Source organism: Schistocerca gregaria, chromosome 2, assembly GCF_023897955.1.
Source record: "Schistocerca gregaria isolate iqSchGreg1 chromosome 2, iqSchGreg1.2, whole genome shotgun sequence".
Lineage (NCBI taxonomy): Eukaryota > Metazoa > Arthropoda > Insecta > Orthoptera > Acrididae > Schistocerca > Schistocerca gregaria.
This window is the reverse complement of record NC_064921.1, coordinates 397,603,149-397,626,699: the sequence shown is the minus strand read 5'-3', so window position 1 is coordinate 397,626,699 and position 23,551 is coordinate 397,603,149. Positions and strand designations below refer to the sequence as shown.

At 42.5% G+C, this 23,551-nt stretch overlaps 1 protein-coding gene across 1 annotated transcript in view; it reads right to left on the bottom strand.

The window, feature by feature from the left end:
* The window catches only part of LOC126322244 (uncharacterized), a 700,988-nt gene extending 677,873 nt beyond the window's left edge, over positions 1–23,115 (bottom strand). The window contains exon 1 of the mRNA XM_049994273.1: positions 22,907–23,115. Within this exon, the coding sequence (XP_049850230.1) occupies positions 22,907–23,041 (135 nt within the window). The 5' untranslated portion in view covers positions 23,042–23,115. The remainder of the gene's footprint in view (positions 1–22,906) is intronic.
* Between the last annotated feature and the right edge of the window lie 436 nt (positions 23,116–23,551).

Genomic DNA, 23,551 nt, shown 5'->3' with positions numbered 1-23,551 from the left:
CACCGCCTGAGACGGTGCATTTTGAAGAACATGACTATTGGTTTAGCGTCGTTTCCATCCTACTACTCTTCCTGATGCGAGGTCATCGGAGCAAAACTTCACTATCTCGCTATTCTCAGACTTCAGATTTAGCACATTTACCTGCGGTTTTAGAGCATTAAATCGAGATAAAGAAGAGATGAGAATGCAGTAAAGGTCAGGGTTGTCAGGTGGCAGTGGGAGCCAGCTGTGGTGTAACGTGGGTTGAATTATAGAATAATTATCCCACTTATAAAACCATTCTCTGTGTACGCTGTGTCCCTAGCCTGGTAACTGCTAAGTGAGTGTCATGACCTGTACTCGAATTCTGGAAGACCGGTATTCAGATGCCAGTCCCGTCACCCTCCACATTTAGCTGTCTTGACCCTTACCTAAATAACTTTAGGCGCATTGCGAGATGGTTTCTTTGACTGGGCCACTGGAAACCTCATTCCCCATTACTTTCCAAGTGAGCGAGCACTCCGTCCCATATGTCACCAATGTAGGAGAAACGATAACTGTAAGAGTCCTTCATTACTTTTTATGCATCTTTGTTAACAATGCAGAATGGTTGTCTGGGCATCACTGATATAGAAAATATGTAAAATAGAATGAGTCCAGTCGCGTCACTTCAGTAGATTTTGCTTGGATCGCGAAAGTTAGGCAACCTGTGGATACAACAGGTGCCTCCTGCTACGGCAGCAACCCGCACAACACAGGTGAGAGACGCAAAGTTCTTTCCATGAAGTGGCATGTAAAACTGAGCACAAGCCACGAGAAGCTGACCAGAGGACTGAAACTATATGCTGGGCAGGGACTAGAATCTGAAACCTTATCTTTCACAGCCAACCGAATAAGCAATCCAGGCTACATTAATGAACCCCACTCACAGCTTTAATTCCGTCGTTCCTTCTCTCCTACGTCCTAAACTTGACTGAAGCTCACCCACTTTCCTTGTAACAAAACAAACGGAAACGTAATCGAACTGTTTTTATCGCTAGTATCTAAACTGGCACAGTGCTCTCAACTGCTCAGACAGAACCTGTGTGTAATATACCCCATACTCTCCATTTTCATTAATGAATAAGTTTTTAGTTTGTAACTAATCAGTTATTTGCAGCACAAAGTTCTAGCATTGGTCTTGTAAATGTAACAAATCTAAACTGTAATAATACTAAAAAATTATATGTAAATAATATCTTCAGAAGTGATAAAATATTGTCGGTTTGAAAAATAAGTTTCAATGTTTTGCATTCACGAGAGTCGGCTGAGCAGTACAGAGCATACGGCACGCTTATGATGAAAAATGTGGTATTGTAGTGCTCTATTTAACTGCCCCATAACCTGATCTGCTATAGGCATCTTGAATACCTCATTGGCTTGAAAAAGAGGTTCAGCCATACAATACGGAGACATAAAGTACATGAGTCGAAGTGTGTTCATACTTGCATTGCCGAGAACAAGCAACTTTATTACTACAAAGTCTCAGTATTGCGTAAGCTTCGTACTGTTTCCGATACAGGAAATATTTTTGATTAGTAAACTTCGCGTCAGTTCATTTACATAAATTCGCAATAATATATCCACAAATAATTTTAAAACGTATAACATGTGTTTGTGTAAACTGATTTACCCAGTACAATAAATCTTTCCTCTACTGCGGTAAGCTGCGTCAATGTCTCTAGTCGTAGAACAGAATACTGAACACGACAACTGTGTGAGAGAATTAAATTCACTAGTAACAGTCATAGAACCTTCAAACACATTTTGTACATTCTACTGAGCAGCTAAGCATCATTGTGTGAGTTGTTGTCTGACTGAGGTTATCATGTTTTGTAATTACTATGACTGTGGGAGTATGAATGTAACTACAGTGAGATGATGACGTAACTAGATAAGCCGTATTTCTTTCTGTTATCAGTTCTGTTCCATAAACCACGTGGTTTAAAGTCAAGTGTTTACAGCGGCGTCGCTTCAATTTAAGACGTTGTAACTGTAAATGTGGATTAAATGAAGTATGTCATGAATCATTCCTCGCGAAAGGTTTTTTCTTTATGTTATCCCAGATGTACCAGTGATGATGTTTCTGATGCAGTTCTGTGATATGGTCCTCGGAAGTAGTGTTAGATGCTCGGATTCGGTATTTGTTCATAGCCAAAATGGCTTCGCACTATATCTCATCTGCTCGTAAATTATGTTGTTTCTGCTACATTGCAATACGTGAATTCAATAATTCACAAATTTTTCCTCGAACTAGTAATTCCACCTCGTGTATTTGCATCTATGTATGAATCTGTATACTTGATTCCTTGGGGAAGAGTTTTTCTTACACTTACGTTTGCATTGACTCATGAATAGCAGTGAACATATATATATATATATATATATATATATATATATATATATATATATATATATATATATATATATATATATATGTGTGTGTGTGTGTGTGTGTGTGTGTGTGAGGGATTTTCAGCAGTTGAGGTAAGTTGAAGCTGATTCACTTCTCCGACATATCCCTGGAATGCGACAACGTAATTGCAGATCGTTGCGTTCACTACGTAAGCTGATGTTTTCATGTTATTAGGCAATGGAGCTAAAAGAAGACTAAAACATTCGTCCATACACAAATCAGACCTATAAGGAGCGGTTTGTTACGCTCTGAAGCTGTGTAGCATGTATTTTCAGTTCATTCACGTTCGGTACTCACTTATGGAACTTGCCAGTAACTTTTCCCTTTATGTTGCACTTTATGGAAGCTTTACCATCTCCTGTTGCTATTTAGAAAGTCAGATGGCATTATCAATGCTTCGTATTCACTGTCTACGGGATATAATCCAGGCCATAAACTGTGTTCGTAATCTTGTGCCATCACTCCTGTGTAATTTCAAAAGGAGTGGCAACTGACATATTGTTACAATGTTCGATATTAATCTGCGTAAACTGAATAGCAAAATTAGTAGATTATCAGACTATATCATTGCTCTCTCTCTCTGGTACCAAGCCGTCAACAAATTTACACTCCTGGAAATTGAAATAAGAACACCGTGAATTCATTGTCCCAGGAAGGGGAAACTTTATTGACACATTCCTGGGGTCAGATACATCACATGATCACACTGACAGAACCACAGGCACATAGACACAGGCAACAGAGCATGTACAATGTCGGCACTAGTACAGTGTATATCCACCTTTCGCAGCAATGCAGGCTGCTATTCTGCCATGGAGACGATCGTAGAGATGCTGGATGTAGTCCTGTGGAACCGCTTGCCATGCCATTTCCACCTGGCGCCTCAGTTGGACCAGCGTTCGTGCTGGACGTGCAGACCGCGTGAGACGACGCTTCATCCAGTCCCAAACATGCTCAATGGGGGACAGATCCGGAGATCTTGCTGGCCAGGGTAGTTGACTTACACCTTCTAGAGCACGTTGGGCGGCACGGGATACATGCGGACGTGCATTGTCCTGTTGGAACAGCAAGTTTCCTTGCCGGTCTAGGAATGGTAGAACGATGAGTTCGATGACGGTTTGGATGTACCGTGCACTATTCAGTGTCCCCTCGACGATCACCAGAGGTGTACGGCCAATGTAGGAGATCGCTCCCCACTCCATGATGCCGTTTGTTGGCCCTGTGTGCCTCGGTCGTATGCAGTCCTGATTGTGGCGCTCACCTGCACGGCGCCAAACACGCATACGACCATCATTGGCACCAAGGCAGAAGCGACTCTCATCGCTGAAGACGACACGTCTCCATTCGTCCCTCCATTCACGCCTGTCGCGACACCACTGGAGGCGGGCTGCACGATGTTGGGACGTGAGCGGAAGACGGCCTAACGGTGTGCGGGACCGTAGCCCAGCTTCATGGAGACGGTTGCGAATGGTCCTCGCCGATACCCCAGGAGCAACAGTGTCCCTAATTTGCTGGGAAGTGGCGGTGCGGTCCCCTACGGCACTGCGTAGGATCCTACGGTCTTGGCGTGCATCCGTGCGTCGCTGCGGTCCGGTCCCAGGTCGACGGGCACGTGCACCTTCCGCCGACCACTGGCGACAACATCGATGTACTGCTGAGACCTCACGCCCCACGTGTTGAGCAATTCGGCGGCACGTCCACCCGGCCTCCCGCATGCCCACTATACGCCCTCGCTCAGTCCGTCAACTGCACACACGGTTCACGGTCACGCTGTCGTGGCATGCTACCAGTGTTAAAGACTGCGATGGAGCTCCGTATGCCACGGTAAACTGGCTGACACTGACGGCGGCGGTGCACAAATGCTGCGCAGCTAGCGCCATTCGACGTCCAACACCGCGGTTCCTGGTGTGTCCGTTGTGCCGTGCGTGTGATCATTGCTTGTACAGCCCTCTCGCAGTGTCCGGAGCAAGTATGGTGGGTCTGACACACCGGTGTCAATGTGTTCTTTTTTCCATTTCCAGGAGTGTATTTTGTGCACACTGTACAATAATTTGTGAACTTACTAACAAATATTTGTTCCATGCACAAAAAAAGCCAAGAGGATTAAGTAGACGGTATCACACACGAAGACAAACTGAGACATAACTAATAGGTAGGCTGTCTATAAAAACCATGAATGCGGGGCACCTCCGTGGTGTAGATTATTAGCTAGCCTGCGGAGGTTCATGGTACAAAACTCAGATTTCTGGACCGTGCAGTCTGGATTCGGCCACTGAGGCCAATTGAGAAGTTTCATAAAAAGCGCAACTGACAAACCGTTGAAGTGGCGTTGCGTCGAGTCGAATCGAATGGCTTGGCTAGGAACGTCAAGTCGCTTATTTTCCAATGTTTTGGCTTAAAGGTAATGCCTCCGTATTTTTATGTGAAAACTCTTAAAGCCTTGTAAATAAAGCAAAATTTACTAACAATCTACATTTCTATTTCACGACATAGTCACGCTGGTGACGGACACATTTCTTTCAACGAGAGACCAGTTTGTTACTACCGCCACTGCAAAATGTTTGATTTTGTTGACCAAGCTTGAACCTCGCCTCTCCTTGCACCGCATCGTCAGTATCAAAGTGAAGATCAGGAAGGTGTCCTTTAAGTTTTCGAAAAAGATGAAAATCGGATGGGGCCATATATGGAGGATGATTAATGACAGTGACCCCAAAGCGTCGGATTGTTGCAGACGTTCGAGAGCTTAGTGTGGTCTGGAATTGCCAGCCGAAGGAGAATGTGCTCCATGTGTGGACGAACTCTTCGAGTTTATGCTTTTTCCATTGCAGCACCTACATAGTTGCTTTATACAGTGCCATGCTACACGCTAAAATTCGCTATATCTATTACAGTTTTCAAACGGTGCACAGGTTGGTGCTCTCGAAAATATTCGTTGAAATAAGATGTGATGTTAGAACCTGCCCGATGAAACACTAAGTTTTTTTGCAAGCAGTTCTGTAGCCCCTGGAAGACAGTGCCTCATACACTGGAAACAGCACTGCGGCGTGGCGGCGGAACATTTATAAGCGGTCACCGCGTCATGCCAGAGGAGGGCGTGTTTTTGCCTTTAATAGCGGATGCGCGCAGCCCACATCTGCAGAGACGGATGACTCACGGCGCAGGATCTTGCGAAACACCCAGCACGTCCTTGTCTCCGCTTCCATACGTCAGAAACACCGCCCTAAGCAACTTGTCTTCCACACTCCACTAACTTTGTCCACCGTTCTCTGGGCTACAGAGAACTGTATGCAAGCCTAGTAATCGAAATATTGCACGAAATACCTTGAGCGAGATACAATAAAGTCTGAACAGCAGGAATATAATTTATGTTTCTAGAGTCGGAGAGGATGGCGGACAGTAATATTAATCGTATTTTTAAATATATAGTTTGGGATCGTTCTCAATATCTGCTGGGGCAAAACATATATAGTTGGAACAGATAATTAGAGACAAATGTTAATAAAGAAGCTATGCAGACAATCCGTTCATTACTGTTGTTAGAGAAACAATATCTATACGTTGGCTTAGAAAATGGGTTAACAGCAGTTACTGATAATAGATTTCCCTGCTCATTTATTCAAAAAATGGTTCAAATGGCTCTGAGCACTATGGGACTTAACTTCTGAGGTCATCAGTCCCCTAGAACATAAAACTACTTAAACCTAACTAACCTAAGGACATCACACACATCCATGCCCGAAGCAGGATTCGAACCTGCGACCGTAGCGGTCGCTCGGTTCCAGACTGTAGCGCCTAGAACCGCACGGCCACTCCGGCCGGCGCTCATATATTACTGGGGATTTTTGGAGAGTACTTTCTTACTTCGCCAAACATTATAGGACTTGCTTTCGATTACCTTGCGGGTTTTCATGAAACTTGACAACCACAATCTATGTAAAAGAAATGCTGCGACAACATCTTTTTTGAGGGCGTTGCATTGCTTGACTGTTCGGTAACATGTCAGAATTAAGAAAACTGGACCACAGTTAGGGGCCACAAATAAGAGACATGCAAAGGAAGTCCTTTGTTTATATTGTCACAAAAACTGGATGTTATAAATATGAGGGCCAGTTAAAGGAAAACGATTAAGTCTGAAATAAAGAAAGGAAACTACTTATTATTTCACAAGCAATCACCATAACTGTGAATACATCCATCTTCGCGCGGCGTAGCCGCGCTCTCTCAGGTACCTTGCCACGGTTCGCGCTGCTGCCCCCATCGGAGGTTGGAGTCCCCCCTATGGCGTGTGTGTGTGTGTGTGTGTGTGTGTGTGTGTGTGTGTTGTCCTTACCACACTTTCCAAAAATACATTCATCTCACCCTGAGGCGAAACAGTCAGTGCCCATGAGTGCATCATTTCATGCGAAGCACATCGATGGCCACGAATGCCTTTCTTAAAGGCTCCAAAAATATCGTAATCGCATGATTGTATGCAGGATGTGTAACGGCTTCGTTGCCAACTTCTGCAGCGTAGTGGAAACAATCTTCGCAATATGTGGGCGGACGCACAAAATTCTTCCAGGGAGTCTTTTACTGAGTTTACGCAAAACAAACAATAAGGAGAAGTAGGTTTATTTTTCAATGTAGCCTGTGATGTTATTGCTCCTTTGCTATTATTTTTAGCTTAATTTATTACTAATCTTACTCGAGTGACAGCAATTGGTACTGATCTTCAAATGAGCGTGCCGTATTAAGGTACTATTTCAAAATGATATACTGCACAATTGCGTTTCAGTTTATTACTTTGGAATACCTACTGCACTTATCAAAAACAGAAATGACTGCAAAACACACACTTGAAATCCATGGATCAGATTTCTTCTGCTTCAAAATCAGATTTTCGAGTTCTACTTTTAGTGAGTTTAAACCGAATGAAAAAGTGTCAACTTTCAATATCGCAAACAGCTACTTTCACAATCGTTTTCAGTATCACAATGGGATCTGAGTGGAATTATGCACGGTACAATGATAATTAGTAGCTGTGTCAATATGAACGACGTTGTAGGCGCTAAAATTCACTGTGATTGAAGATATGAGATGCAAAACGCGACTTTGACAACCGACATCTCTCAACAGGAAATACCTCAGGAGCACCGCGTCCGCTGTCCTAGGTCCGGCGTGCTGCGGTCGCCCATAGTCTGTAGAAACAGTCGGCAGAGACTCGGCTGCGTGCGTGCGCTGCGAGACCCTTCTGGAACTGAGCGGTGTGGGGCCTCGTCCTCTCCTTTGCCTGACTCAGCGTGTGGGGGGCGGCTCCCGTCATCACATGACCGCGGCTGGCGCTTCCACGTCCACAGCCAGTGCGCCCCAAATCCATTACGCTTGATGACTACGCGGAACGTATAAAGATGAAGACGATTCCATTCGTTATGAATCTTTCGTGACAGCTTATATTTCTCTTCCACTGGCGACGTCATCGTCGTATCGAATGTTCAGTAACAGGTTAAAAACCTATGCTGAAGTTCCTGCCTCTGCGGTCAGTGCCTCTCTAATTTGCGATAAATTACAATTCGCTGTCTCAGTCTCTTATTAGGCTGCCATAGCATCCTTCATGATACGATGCATTGATAGGTTCTATTTCAAACACATTTAGTCTCTCTCTCTCTCTCTCTCTCTCTCTCTCTCTCTCTCTCTCTCTCACACACACACACACACACACACACACACACACACACACGCACACACACACACACACACACACACACACACACACACACACACACACACACACACACACACTGCTGGGTGTGTATTTATTCCAATACGTATATTAGTCCACCTTCTCCTTTACCTGTCCATCTCCTACTATAATCCCTCTCTGTTCTACTTGTGTAGTCCCTTTTCTGCCTCCCCCTTGTCCACCTGCTACTTCTCCATCTGTCCATCTCTTCCTTCCTATCCAATTCCATCTCCTCCTCCTCCCTCTCTTTGTCCATTTTCTCTTCACCCGCTCTCTGTCCTCCTCCGTCTCCCTCCTCTCCCTATCGATCTCCTCTTCTTGTCCAAGCAGTAACTAATATGTGATCGAAATTTGGGTGAAATCGTTCCAGGGGTTTAGGATGAATTATTAACGGGTGAATTTGCCCTCGTAAGCACAATTCATACATGGTTCACATATATTAACATAGTTCAAAGATATCTATACGCAGAATCCCCATGCATATCTAGCGAATTTCGCCACACACTTTCATTTTCACGTATCTTTACGTTTTTGACGTCGTACGCCTCAGCTATGTGTCGTACTATGATCTAATTTTGGAGATATATTTAATCATATATATGAATACTGTCTGCCAAATGTGTTGTCAGTACACTTAGCAATACAAAAGTAATAAAGTAAAAGGTCATGCGGGATGCGGCAGTTTTACTTATAAACAGTGAAAATTTAATAAGCGATAGTCTTTTTTCCTTTCATAACTTTGTGGGGTCAGTGAGGAAGAAAAGGTTTCTTGAAGTTTTGAAATTATGTGCAAAGGTTGTTGGAAGTGATTAATGACGATGCCATTATGGCCGTATCACTTTAGGACATGGTGTAAAAAGATCTGAAGATGGTCATTATTGACTGAAATCGGTCACCGTCTAAAGAATTAATTTGTGATCAAAGGCTAGAGCATTTTACAGTATTGGATCACTGTTTGTACACTCGATTATGTCGCAATTGGTGAAAATATGAACGTCATCTGAAGCAGTAAATGGTGTTAACGCTTTTTCAGTCCTCTTGACAAGGTTCTCCGGAAAATCGACGAGGAAAGGAATATTTGGAAAATACTGACAAGAAGAAGGGACATGATCGTAAGTCATCTTCTCTTAAGACATCAGGAATGACATGGTTGGTACTAGAGGAAGACAGAGATTGGGATACATGTATCAAATTATCGAGGAGATAAGTTGCAGTAGCTACTCTGAGTTAAAGTGGCTGGCACAGAAGTTCATTGCGGGATTCTTCAAACCAGTCACGAGATTGATGACTTGGGGGAAAAATGAAATTAAAAAATCGCGGCCTCCTGCGGTTCCACTCGGCCGTCTTTGCTGAACACTTTAAAAATGTAGCTGAACGGAGACACACTGTGGTGGGAGTCCTAGGGGCCTGCAGGCAGGCTACGCCGCTGCTCCTGTGTCTGCTGGTAGGCATGCGTAATCAGAGATGTCTCAAGGGGTTGCCTGTCCGCAGACACCTAGGAATCTGCTATCACATCAATGGGGTAGCTGGACCACAATGTCCTTAGAGAAGGGTTGAATCGTTCTGGGGTGTCAGCAGTGTCAATGGTTATCAAGAACGTTGACCTGTTGCTCATTTCACTGTGAACTGTTATCTATTACTGCGAAATGAATGGAGATCGAAGCCGCAAAGAAAGGGGTGTGTTTATTGGCGTCCTTTATGCCGCCCCCCTAAGGCATTTTCATGTCATTTTTAAACAGTGGCGTGCTGAAATATTTTCCTCGGCCACCCATACAGGAACCGTGTGATTCCAAGCCTGGGAGTGATATTTCTGACCCTTGTCGCAGATGCGTCAGAAAAATGGATGAAGTGTGGCTGGCTGTGTGAATAAGAGGGGGTAACAACGTGACATCAGCGTGACATCATTAGCCCCCACTACGCCTCACATGAATTTCTGAGGCCTGGTATTTCTTTTCGCATTAGCGACGCTTTGCTGTTTAAAGCGTTGCCTAGCCTGAAGATAACGTTGCAGGGCGCCACGCTTTTGCATCATTACAGTAGAATGCTATGGGCGTCTATGCTCCAAATTTCGAACTACGCAGTGGGAGACAGCTACGGCGCTTCGAAGAAATGACCCTGTAATTGTTTTGCGTAGTGAAGTTCGGTGAGACAAACACGGAGTCGATGATTTGACTACATGTTATGTCCCCCCCCCCCTCCACCGGCTTGAGTGGCCGTGCGGTTCTAGGCGCTACAGTCTGGATCCGAGCGACCGCTACTGTCGCAGGTTCCAATCCCGCCTCGAGCATGGATATGTGTGATGTCCTTAGGTTAGTTAGGTTTAATTAGTTCTACGTTCTAGGCGACTGATGACCTCAGAAGTTAAGTCGCATAGTGCTCAGAGCCATTTGAACCATTTTGAACTAATAACCACGTATTTCATGTTGCTCTGTAACGTTATGCCTGATATTTAATCTACGTAACTGTGTCAAGGAGCACATCACTAATATTGTATTCGAACATTAGCTGGTTGTTTCTCCTACTCATCTGCATTAACTTACGTTCTGCCGCCTTTAAAGCAAGCTGCGGTTCGTCAACCAAATCGATATTCTCCCTAAGTCATCCAGTACCCTCCTACAGCCACTCAAAGATGACAGCTCTCTGTACAGTACAGCGTTATCTTTAACATTCTTCGGCATAACGAGTCATAAACATAGCATTTTTAACGTTTGCTAGATAGGACATCTGATATCCATTGATGGCCGGACGAGTGTCTGGAGCTGCAACACCGGACACGTCTCTTCTGTGGGACAGCTGATACGCATGGTGACGACGGTCCGTGGACTGCAGAAACAGTCGTCATCCCTGAACGTCATTCGTTGGGCATGAGATGGGCGGGAGCTACACGGCGCGCGGCTGCCTGCGTCACCAATGGCTTAATTGTGGTAGCTTCACATGGAGCAGCATCTATTTACGGCAGCGACGACAGGATAGCGCTTCACACGCGCTCCCGTCTCCTCAGTTTGCAGCTAAGCACTGTTCTACCGCTCGGGCAATGCCCATGGTGCCCGATATCCGATGCGCACTGATCGTCCACACAAGGACAGCACCACCTTCTCTTTAAAACGATCAGCCAGACCATTATGACCACCGACCTACTATCGATATAAACCCGTCTGTGCGATAGTATTAGTGAGCGTGCTGTCCTTGCGCAGAATGGGGAAGGCGCGCGATCTGAGTCTGACCGAGGGCTGATTATGAGGCCCTGCGGCTCAGCACGAGTATTCCGGAAACTGCACGTCTTGTCGGGTGTTCGAGGACTGCTGTGGTGAGTGTCTTCAACATGTGGCGAAACCACGTCCAGACGATATGAGGTTGTGCGTCAACTCCTCATTACAGAAGTCTAACTTGGTAGGCTGAACAGACTGGTAAAATACGTAGGACAGGTGGTGAACTGTGGAGGAACTCAGTACGTTGTCCTCGGTGGTGAGTGTTCATCGGAGGTGAGGGTATCATCTGGAGTGCCCCAGAGAAGTGTGGTAGCTCCGCTGTTGTTTTCTATCTACATAAATGATCTTTTGGATAGGTTGGATAGCAATGTGCGGCTGCTTGCTGATGATTCTTTGGTTTACGGGAAGGTGTCGTCGTTGAGTGACTGTAGGAGGATACAAGATGACTTGGGCAGGATTTGTGATTGGTGTTAAGAATGGCAGCTAACTCTAAATATAGATAAATGGAAATTAATGCAGATGAATAGGAAAAATAATCCTGTAATGTTTGAATACTCCATTAGTAGTGTAGCGCTTGACACAGTCACGTCGATTAAATATTTGGGCGCAACATTGCAGAGCGATATGAGGTGTGACAAGCATGTAATGGCAGTTTTGGGGAAGGCGGATAGTCGTCTTAGGTTCATTGATAGAATTTTGGGAAGATGTGGTTCATCTGTAAAGGAGACGGCTTATAAAACCCTAATATGGCCTATTCTTGACTACTGCTCGAGCGTTTGGGATCCCTATCAGGTCGGATTGAGGGAGGACATAGAAGCAATTCAAAGACGGGCTGCTAGATTTGTTACTGGTAGGTTTGATCATCACGCGAGTGTTACGGAAATGCTTCAGGAACTCGGGTAGGAGTCTCTAGAGGAAAGGAGGCGTTGTTTTCGTGAATCGTCACTGAGGAAATTTAGAAAACCAGCATTTGAGGCTGACTGCAGTACAATTTTACTGCCGCCAACGTACATTTCGCGTAAATACCACAAAGATAAGAGAGATTAGAGCTCGTACAGAGGCATATAGGCAGTCATTTTTCCCTCGTTCTGTTTGTGAGTGGAACAGGGAGAGAAGATGCTAGTTGTGGTTCGAGGTGCCCTCCGCCACGCACCGTATGGTGGATTGCGGAGTATGTATGTAGATGTAGATGTGAACTAATATTAGCCTTTATTGCCGGGAAGACTATAAGTGTGTTTGAACACACAATGCACCGAACGCTCGTAACGATGAGTCTCCGCTTTCGACGACCCATTCATGTGCCAATGTTAAAAACACGACGTCAGTAACCATGGTTGAAATGGTGTTGCTTCACTATGCCGATGGGAGCGTGGGAATACGTTGTCTTCCAGGCCAACAGCTCCCCGATATCTGTATGTTGACAGGGAGACGAGCTGGTGACGCCTCTATTATGTTCCAGGGAAGATTCACGCGTGAATCCGTTGTTCCAGTGGAGCTTGTGCAACGCACAATGACGGCCAAGGAGTATCGTAAAGTGGTTGAAGACCACGTCAACACCTTCGTGGCGATCATGTTTCCCGACAGCACTGGCATGTTCCAACAAGACAATGCGCCATGTCACATGTCCAGGAGCATGATGGAGTGGTTTGAGGAACACAGTGACAATTGATGTACTAAACTAAACTCGCCAGATCTGAACCTGAACACATTTGATATGTGTTTGAATGTGGCATCGGAGTTCATCGCCCCTTCCCCGGAATTAGGTGACGTGTGTGTGTGTGTGTGTGTGTGTGTGTGTGTGTGTGTGTGTGTGTGTGTGCAGATGTGGTGCCAAAGATGGACCTACCGGCTATTAGATACGTGATCATAAAGTTCTGGTCGATAAGTGTATGTGACCCATTATTTTTAGTTTGTACCATCGAAACTGTCTTCTCTGTACAAAATCCAGCAAACCCCTTGTTCTCTGACATCCGGTGTACTAAAATAACCAATCTCTTAATATGGGACAAGAGGACCTGGAGAAAAACTAATTACATGGCTAAGTGAGATGCTTCGTAAATGGCATAGTTATAGTGAAACATTTTCGGTCCAAAATAGTAGGAAGGTGCAGAACTGACACAATAGTGCAAAGTAAATGAGGTTACAATGTCGGATTCAGTAGATTTAATAAAATTGCTGCGCTTTATTATATCAGAAGCCATCATTTGAGGTGAAATAGTTGGTTTCATGACCAGTTTCGACTGTAACTAATTGTCATCCTGAGTTGTCGTAGACGCATAATCTGTACTGATGTACCTCTTTTTGCTCCTGTACTCCTTATTGGTACTATGGCTATTTTATATATCTGATAAACCATTGTGGGGCTGTACTGGAGCATGCCCTCAGGATCGAGGCTGATGTGTAATTATGATTCTAGCGAATGTGAGAATGACAAATAGTCATTGTCGAAACTGGTCATGAAATAAACTAATTTATCTTGCAATTAAAGCACATTCCCACGTTTTTTGTTCTCAGTTGATGCAGAGGAATTGCATGTTATTCACAAGTATTTATTTTATCGTCAGGTAGCTAATTATTAATAAGAATCCAATTTACATTCTTCTAGACATTGCCCATATAACTTGTTGCAGACAACAACACCTATCCTGGGTGATAATTCATTGGCGATAAACATTCCTATCTTCATACTTCGAAGAGGGAAAGGTGCATAAATGCATAAATTAACCACTTTTGAAACCCGTGCAAACAAATGTATTCCGCAGTTCAGGTTCACGTGTAATATGGTGTATGGGTAAAAATAAAGCAGTGATAATCACTAATTCTGTTCATATACAAATAAAGTATCCTCTTGGAAATTCATTTGTATTTAATTCCTGTTAGGGCTAATGTGGAATTACATGCTTGGCAACGGAAAATTTTGCAACATGAAGCCAGTAATAGCAGCGAATGCTAATAATAGAAGATCCGTGCATACTCAGCAAGTTTGTTTAACGATAAAGAAATTTTCGATTTTGAATGTTTACTACAAATTCCACGCATATAAATAACCTTCATGGCTCTGCAGTGTGCTTCCGTAAGTCAGAGCTTTCATATTGAAGATTCCAAGAATTACATAAAAAATCGCTTAAAGCTACTGGAAACCAGAAGTAAAGCATTTACTTCTAGCCTTTATCTGGGCAACTAGGGGAACTAAGCAGTGCATTTTGGTGCTTCTGTGCTGCGTGGTTATAAAAGCTCCCTTTACTGAGATACAGAGTAACATTTTCGTGAAAGAACTTCGGTTCCGACGGATTAAAGTACTTAAAACTTTCCTCTGCGCGGAGAAACCATTTTTCCATCAAGTATCGACCAGACGATTTTGCTCGGCTGAATGCTTTATAGGTCATTTGTGGGAGTAAAAGATCTTCCGTAACGAATCTGGAAGCTGATAACATAGTTGATTACACTCTTAATTTTCAGTCGTGTGCAAGAGGCCATCCTCAGCACTAACATTAACGTAATAAAGTGAGGCTATTCAGTAAAATGTCCGAGACGAGCGTTCCTGCAAAATATAAGATTTCAAACCTGTTAAAGACACCTTACAAGAGATGGTCACACTGATTAAAAAATTACAAATATTTTCTAAAGCATATGCCTACCGCAGCTACATAAAGTTAAACACTATGCCTCCTCTTACGAATATGTGTAATTTGTCATATTAACGATACATTTCGAATTCTGCGAGTCGATATCCTGATGAAAATTCTGCTTTTAAAGAGCTTAAATTCCTCTGAGGATTTGTCGACCTGGAAAAAACGTTCGATAGTGTAAATGGGCACAAGATTTTAGAAATTCTGAGGAATATAGGGTAAACTATAGGAAGACATGGGTAATATACAACATGTACAAGATCCAAGAGGGAATAATGAGAGTGGAAGACAATGGATGAAGTGCTCTGATTAAAAAGCGTGTGAAACAGGGATGTAGTCTTTCGCCCCTATTGTTCAATTTCTACATCGAAGAAGCAATAATGGAAATAAAAGAGGTTCAAGAGTATAATTAAAACTCAAGGTGAAAGGACATAAAGTATAAGTCTCGCTGGCGACATTGGTATTCTCAGTGGAAGTGAAGAAGAATTACAGGATATGCTGAATGGAATAAGTTATCTAACGAGTACATAATATGGATTGAGAGTAAATCGAAGAAAGACCAAAGTAATGGGAAGCAGCAGAAATGAAAACGGCCAGAAACTTATTAGGCCTGATGGTCAAGCAGTAAGTGAATTTAAAAAATACTGCTACCTAGCCAGCAAAATAACCAATGACGAACGGGGCAAGGAAGCCATCAAAAGCAGACTGGCACTGGCAAAAAGGGTATTCCTGGCCAAGAAAAGTCTTCTAATATCAATCATAGGTCTTAATCTGAGAAAGCAGTTTCTGAGAACGTACGCTTGGAGCACAGCATTGCATGGTAGTGAAGCATGGACTGTGAGAAACACGGAAAAGAAGAGAATCGAAGCATTTGAGTTACGTTGCTACAAAAGAATAATGGAAATTAGGTGGACTGATAAGGTAACGTATGAGGAGGCTCTGCGCAAAATCGGAGAGAAAAGGAATATATGGAAAACACTGACAAGAAGGAAGGACAGGATGATAGAACACCTGTTTAGACACCAGGGACAACTTCCATGGTACTAGAAGGATCTGCAATGGGTAAAGACTGTAGGAAAAGACAGAGATTGGAATACATACAGAAAATAATTGAGGGAGTAAGTTGCAAGTGCTACGCTAAGATGAAGAGGCTGGTCGTTGGCACAGGAAAGGAATTCATGGTGGACCGCGTCAAACCAGTCAGAAGAATGGTGGGAAAAAATTGCTCGTGCAGTCTAGGTCTTATTAAGACAGGAGTAAAACTTAATGTTTTTGATACTTCAAAACCAAAGATTTGGTACAAATCAGTCCATCTAACTTTGGCGCAAAATCTGATAAAGAATAAAATACGGAAATTTTAAACTGAATTCAAACTTTTGTCTGCTACTAGAATAACATTTATCTTAGGGTTTGCGTTTTGTAGCAGGTAATATACTATTTTGTAGCTACACAGTTAAACACGTCGTCGTGTATTTAGCTACATTTTTGGTATGTCCGCAATGTAGCAACGCCATGTAGTGAGGGACCTACGTCCGAAATCGATCACTGGGTATACCGAACACCTATCATAAACGTATTGTCGTGGCTTTTGAATTTTTTTGGAGGTAATGCTTTAAGTAAATACGGCAAAGAAGCTATAATCCGAAATGTTGATACAAATAAGTATCGACGTTGTTCATGACAGGCAAAATTAATGTATACTTGCCGTCAAAGTTCCCAGTCCTCTCTCATGCGTTAGCTCGTCGTAAAGTTCGTATAAAGAAGTGTAAAATATGATTCAAGTTACATACCTCAGGAAATACAAAGATCAGGTGTCTATTGGCTTTCAAAATATATCTCCATTTTTGGTACATCAGCTGACGCCACTAGAGAGATTCTTTGTCAGACAGTTCTTCCGGGAGAATACAAGGACGTTTGGAAAATCCATGACAATTAAGTATTTCTTATGTTAATTAACAATGCAGGTACGACATTACTTTAGAAATACCTAACGATTCCGTTGTTATCTTCCACTGGGAAAGGAAATGTCGAAGTTCCCCTTTACGCCTGATGACCATTTTTGGTGTTACCGAAATTATCAGATTCAATGTTGCTAAAGCTCAGAGTATTTCACGACTCAGTTAATAAGTTATAAATACATATAGTGCCTATAGAATAGAAGTGAAAAATTACTTTTGTATTTAGTGTTGTAATATGTATTACTTTTGTATTTAGTGTTTTAATATGTATTTCATTGTTCTTTTAATTGTGAAATTAAAAAAATGAAGTATCTCTCTGTACGATTCGTTCAATAATTATGTATAGTTTACTCCTATGTTAAAAAGAAAGAAGATTTTTTTGGAGGGGGGGTGGGGCGGAGAGGGTGAGGTCATCGCTCTTAAACGGAAACCTTTGTCGCTTTTTAAATAACTATCTTCACGCATAGCAAGTTGTTCCAAGCAAGTTCGTATACGGAAGCAAGTGACCAACACAGCCGATGCAATGTATCGGAAGTTTCATTCTATTTCGTACATAATTCTGTGGACATATCCAACAGGGAGCAGGTTTCATAAGACAAACAATTTTATATTTAAGCTGTATGTTAGCACAATTTACGAATCTCTCGGAAACCCCGTAGTCACGTCTGTAGCGATCATCTAAAAATGAATACGAGTATTAAGACAAATTGTAACGATGGCAACAATTCTTCAAAATGCACACAAACGAAAATGCTGGTAGACGCTTTTCTATAGTTAGCTTTGCATAGTTTGACTACTTCCTGGACGTCGTGCTTCTGTTCGCCGTATGTCCTGGCTTTTTAGAGTCGAAATTTTGGAGAGCTGTATCCCACAAGGTTTTGCGCACCGCTGGTGGAATCAGTGAATATTAGTCCACCTAATTTTCGGTCAGAATCGAAGGAAAAACGAGACGAAGTTCGTAAGATATGGGATTCCTTTGTTTATACTATTTACATGCGCTATACATTATTATGTGTTTGCGTTAGCTATCTGAAAAACCTCGAAGAACCAATAACTGGTTTGTAATAAAATGAAGCGTAGTGGAGCATATGGAATAAAATTTAATTTCATGATTGAGGTACAATATGTATCCAGCATTGTCTAATTGCCAAAGAGAGCCATGGCCGGTATAAAGTGCTATTACTTTGTTTTACAAATGTTTGGTCATTTTAATAAAAAAAAAAGTTGTAACAACGGATTTATTACATTACTAGCTAACAAACGTGGCATTGCCTGGGTAGTCATTTGCCAGTTTTCTGTAAGAAATGCAAACAAAAACAGAAGTGTGTTCGTATGAAGTATCGAATAAATTTCGTTTCCATGTATTCGAAAAAACAACTTTGAAATTATGAAAAATTTGTACAAAGAAATACGCATAATGTACAAATGTATAAGTACAGTATTCAAATCAAGGAAAATATTCCAGAATAGTTTCTGTACGTTGAGAGCAGCTGTTTCGCATCAGTACGACGAAATTTTGTAAATGTCTATATAGCAACGTCTCTTCATAGATCTATAGACTGCTGTCGTTTTCGCCTACAGCCGTTTGCGCTTCCCAGTTAAAAGTGGTCGAAAGTGCTGCTAGGCGTCAGAAATTTCCCTAACTTAAAACGACTGTAGAAGTGTCTCAGCAATAACGTATAAATGTATTACAACTTCATGGATGATGCGGCATTTTGTCAAGTTTCTCAGTGTTTATGACGTCATATCTCTTTAATTATGTGTCGTATAATGATACATTTGTGTAATTATATTGAGCGGCGTATTTGGATAGTGTCAGCGAAATACGTTACAGATAGAATGAGTATCAAAGAAGTAATAAATTTAAACGTTGTGGATAATGCGGCAGTTTTTCACTTGTCTTAGTCCTTATGACGTGATATCTCTTGAACTATGATATGTAAGTGGTTCTTGCTCCCACAGTGATCGTTGCCTAACAGTAAGGGATATGTCTAGGAAGTCTGTTTGAAATCGGTCCAATTGATGTGGAGTATGCACACATATATACATATATTTTTATAGTATGTATGGATTATTTAATGAAAATTGTGGTGTGAAATCTAAGGACGACGTTTCCCTGAATGAATATACAAGGCATGCGTTCGCTGGTAACTTTTAAATCCTTATCGAGTTGATAACGAAGTTTCAAAATGACCGTAATCTGTAAAGGGCGCACTGACATTTCAGCCCACATTTCCGCGGTTTCACACATTTTTTGTTTTACACCGCTCAAAAAAACTTTCATAAGTGTAATACTAAAATGAAGTGACATGAATGGAGTCGAAAATTGTTTTGTGGTCAGTGCAAAAAAAAATTGCTTTCTGGATGGATAGATCGTCAACACACTGCCCAAAGAATCATATTTCTATCAGTGCAAGTAATTTTCACGTTGAACAGTTATCGTTAAATACGACATCAAAACGGAGGAACAAATCGATTCCTTCAAGCAGGCTGAAGCTTTCCATGTACATGACATATTTTTCCACTGCATACTTATCACTGTCAACTGTGCGGTAGCGAAGTTGTCTCTCTGTGCCAACACTGGTTTCCGCTGAGTTTTAAAAACCTTCTCCTTTCGTGAAAATTGAGATGAATATATGCATTTCTCTGTCAGTGCCTTCTCATCTTTTTAAAACGATGTATCATTATAATTAGGAAGTTACTTTGAAATAATGTACAGAAATCTGAGAGGAAACAACATATAATGCAAGGAGAGAGAATTTAACGTATGTAATCGGGTATTATACGAGGCACACAAGTGAGAAAACTTCTAAATGAAACGGAAAATGCGGATCGTTAATAGATTTATGCATATACTTTCGACAAATAGATGATGAAACGTAGAAACAAATACACCAAGGAAAAAAGATAGTTCTAAACGTTATTGAATATTTTGACCTCTTTTTGTGATAACAGAACACGCAATCACGTATTCCTGTGGATGGCTTATGAAACATAATATTAAAGCCGTATGTAGGGTGCCGTCTCTCTTGGGAGTGTTCCTGCGCTTTGTGGGTCCGGCAGCAGTAGCGACAACTGCTGGTGGAGTGTACTGAACTAGTACCTACTCACATTTTTGAATAACCTAATGAATGGATTAAATGAATGTTAGAAGTACAAGCAATCAAGCCTCCTAGTCACAATGATATCGCTCAATCGTCTTACATCCTGGTTTACATTTCTGTCTTTGCAAGAACAGCATACAGTGATACCAATAAACCGCAAAAGGAACTCAGAACTATGGTTTCGTTCGCAATGAGTGTATCGATTGCATATACTGAAACAGTGTTCCGGTACTTCACAGATCATTTCTTAGGTAACCTTCCAGCACACTAATATTTTTTAAGTAAACCGCAGTCTACCTCTTGCTTTATGGCTGGGCCGTCTACGTGATATTTGCATTTCATTTTTCCACACTTTGTTGCCTGGCATGATTGTATGACGGCTGAGTGCTACTATGACTCAGCTGCTCAGTACAACATAATTGTTGTGAACCAACTTTTCGTTGCTATACATTTTCCTGTAAATGGTCAGTCTCTAAATCAGACCGATACCTTTCAAGCCCTGACTATAACGGGTATTTCAAAGATCCAATTACTTTGAATTTTTCTGAGCAGACCGAATAGATATCGTTTGAGATAGGAAGCCGTAATCGGGAAACATACTGTCTCCGTGCTACAGGAGCAAAACCGTCTCCTGTCTGCCCGTGTATTGTGTGTTGAAGAATAAAAGTAACTTTTTGTCTCTCGTAACTACCGCTATTGTATATGTAACCAGAAGACTGACATTATGGCAATGTACAGTGCCAAGGCACAGGTGAAACGTTAGTTTCAAGTATCATGTTACGCACTGTCTCTTATTCCACCAGCTGTCCGAATTCTTTTTCCGTATTATGTGGGTATTGTTACTTCAGTTTCTTGCCTACAGCTGTGACATTTACCAACGTTAACTGGTAGCGCTTTATCACCCAGCAGACAAGGAACAGTGGAACGTATTATTTTACACGTTTGGTGCTGTGACAGAGAGATATGGATTCCTATCCAAATGATAGCTCTATGATTATTTTTTTACCAAGTCCTCTAAGTATACAACGGTACGCTACAAACAACCTTTTCAATCACGTAATCAACTTCGAATAATGTAATAGCTTGGTATGTTATGAATATAAAGGCAGATTATTACAATGACATCAGAAGGCGAAAAACTGTCGGATGCTGTTTCCTTTGTGCTTTAGACGAATAACTGATGCGGTAAGAAGAGGACTCGTTCATATCGAAGTCAATAAATATTGTATGAATAAATAATCTGGTTTCAGACAAGAGAACTGCTTAACAAATTCATCAAACGTGATAAAAGTAGCTGATTTCACGTTTTACGGCAACACACAGACAGGACATCACTGAATCCATTCGCGACAACAATCTACGACAAGAAATCATCCAAATAACCACCAAAATAAGAGCTGAGGAAACTACTTGAGACTAAGAGAGATTAGATAACGCGGATAGCGATTCCCTAACGAAAGCATCAGAATGTAAACAGCGAATGGTCGTGAACAATTGTAATTCTATATTATTAAATCCACAGACGCAGCGTGTTCTTTTCGCAGAGTTTCGTATACTGTGACTAACAAGAGTGACGCCGAAACACGATGCGGAGCAAGTAAACTGTTGCAGTGGTCTTCATGTTCTGTTTTACACTCAATATAGGGAGTATTCTGTGCACAAATGGACAGAGGCTTAGCGATTCCATTCTGTTTAAACCGTGCTCGTGAATGACGTGATATTTGAGCGAATCGGGGTACCTATTCCAAAACTTGCGTGGGCTTGTTTACTTTTAGAGAAAGTAAAGCTTTTAGGAGAGATCTCCATAGATGGGAATGTTATCAATAGTTTTTAAATGAAAAGGCATTTGAGTTTATGTTTACACAGTGCTGGTAACCTTAGTAATTTACACCGGTTGAAGAAATACAGAATCTCCTGATGTCTGAACAAGACAAGAGTTGCAGAATAATGAAATACCACGTAATGTCACTAGAGGTATTTCTAGTTATAAATAGAGCCATTGGCGTGTCATCGTTGTAGTTTATGTATTCAGGCAGCTAATTAATTGGCCCTATAGCGGTGAATGCAGCATTTTTCAAGCATGTGTTACTTTCAACAAGTAACCGTGAAGTTCTTATTCGCCTAAAAAAATTGCCTCCGTTTTACAGCAAAATATACGCCTAAGTTTGAGGACTTCGACAAGAGAAGTTAATGGGGGTATGTCGGATCGGCAACGCAGTACACCGCGTTACGAGTGAACTAAGTTACGGGTGGATGGCATGAGCAGAGTGGGAAGCATAATCGATGTGTCAGTTTTATAGCTTATGTAAGTGATAGTGTAAGAAAACAAGCACAAGCAACGATACATTTTGTGAGTGATTAAGCGCCATGTGAAATTATGTTGCGTGAATGGTTGACGCACAGTGATAGGGGTGTCAGTTTGTACCACGAAACGGTATGTAGCCACATTGCGTCGCCACACCTACCGCGAACCGACCTATCTTTTTTTCGCAACCCAGCACACAAACTGTCAAAGAACGACTTCTCCGGTAGTAGCTTTTCCTGAGAAGTCACGCGCAGATATTTATTTTTGCTTGTCGTTCAAAAGCAGTTTCTTTGAGTTCTCCTAAAAAATGGAAAATTGTAAGTTTTTTTAGTTCAAAGCAGTTATGGGAGTTCTAGAATTTATGGGCGATTTTGCAGTGGGAAAAAGTTTTAGTTTATCGTGTTGGCATTATGATCTCCAAGATATTCTGACCGATACACGGGGAAAGCTGGCTGGCTACGACGCGAGGAAGTTCGCGACACGGACAAGTGGACACGCGGAGAGTGAGTGAGGCGGGCGCGCCAAGTCCGTGTGACGGCAGCACGCACCTCTTTCGGCGTGACCCGCGCCTTGACGTAATGACAGTTGGCGTCGGCGGCCGAGACGCTGGCCTTGGCGGCGATGGAGCAGGAGGCGGTACCGCCGACGCCGCCGCCCCCGCACTGCACCAGAGCGGCGAACATGCCGAGAGGTGACGCGACTGCTCACTGGCTGCCCGCCTCTCACATCACCGCGCTGGGCTGCGTGCTGCGGCGCGCGCGGGCCGGTGGCGGGAAGTGCACTGAGTTAAGGCGACGCGACGCCCCCCGCCGCCAGGAGCGCCACCGTCGCCCTCGGCGCGCGTCACGTGACGCTCGAGCAGCACACGTTCCGGTGCGTCGCCCGCGGCCGTTCCGCTTCCGGTACGCCTCCAGCGTTATGAACTCACATCGACTGTCATCGTATGAAATATTCACGTTGTCCACTTTGCTGCACTCAGCGGATTGTCACACTCGAAACTACGTAATAATCCAGAGTAAAGGCTCATCCACCACCGTTATTTTGCTATATTTGAAAACACCAGCAGAGGAAAAGAGTATTTCGAGCAACAGTAATTTTTAGTCTGAAACAGTGATTCCAGAAGGAATCAACAAATTTTCATTCCAACATATTTCAGAATAACAATAAACCAAAGCTTAAGCAAAAGGAAATTA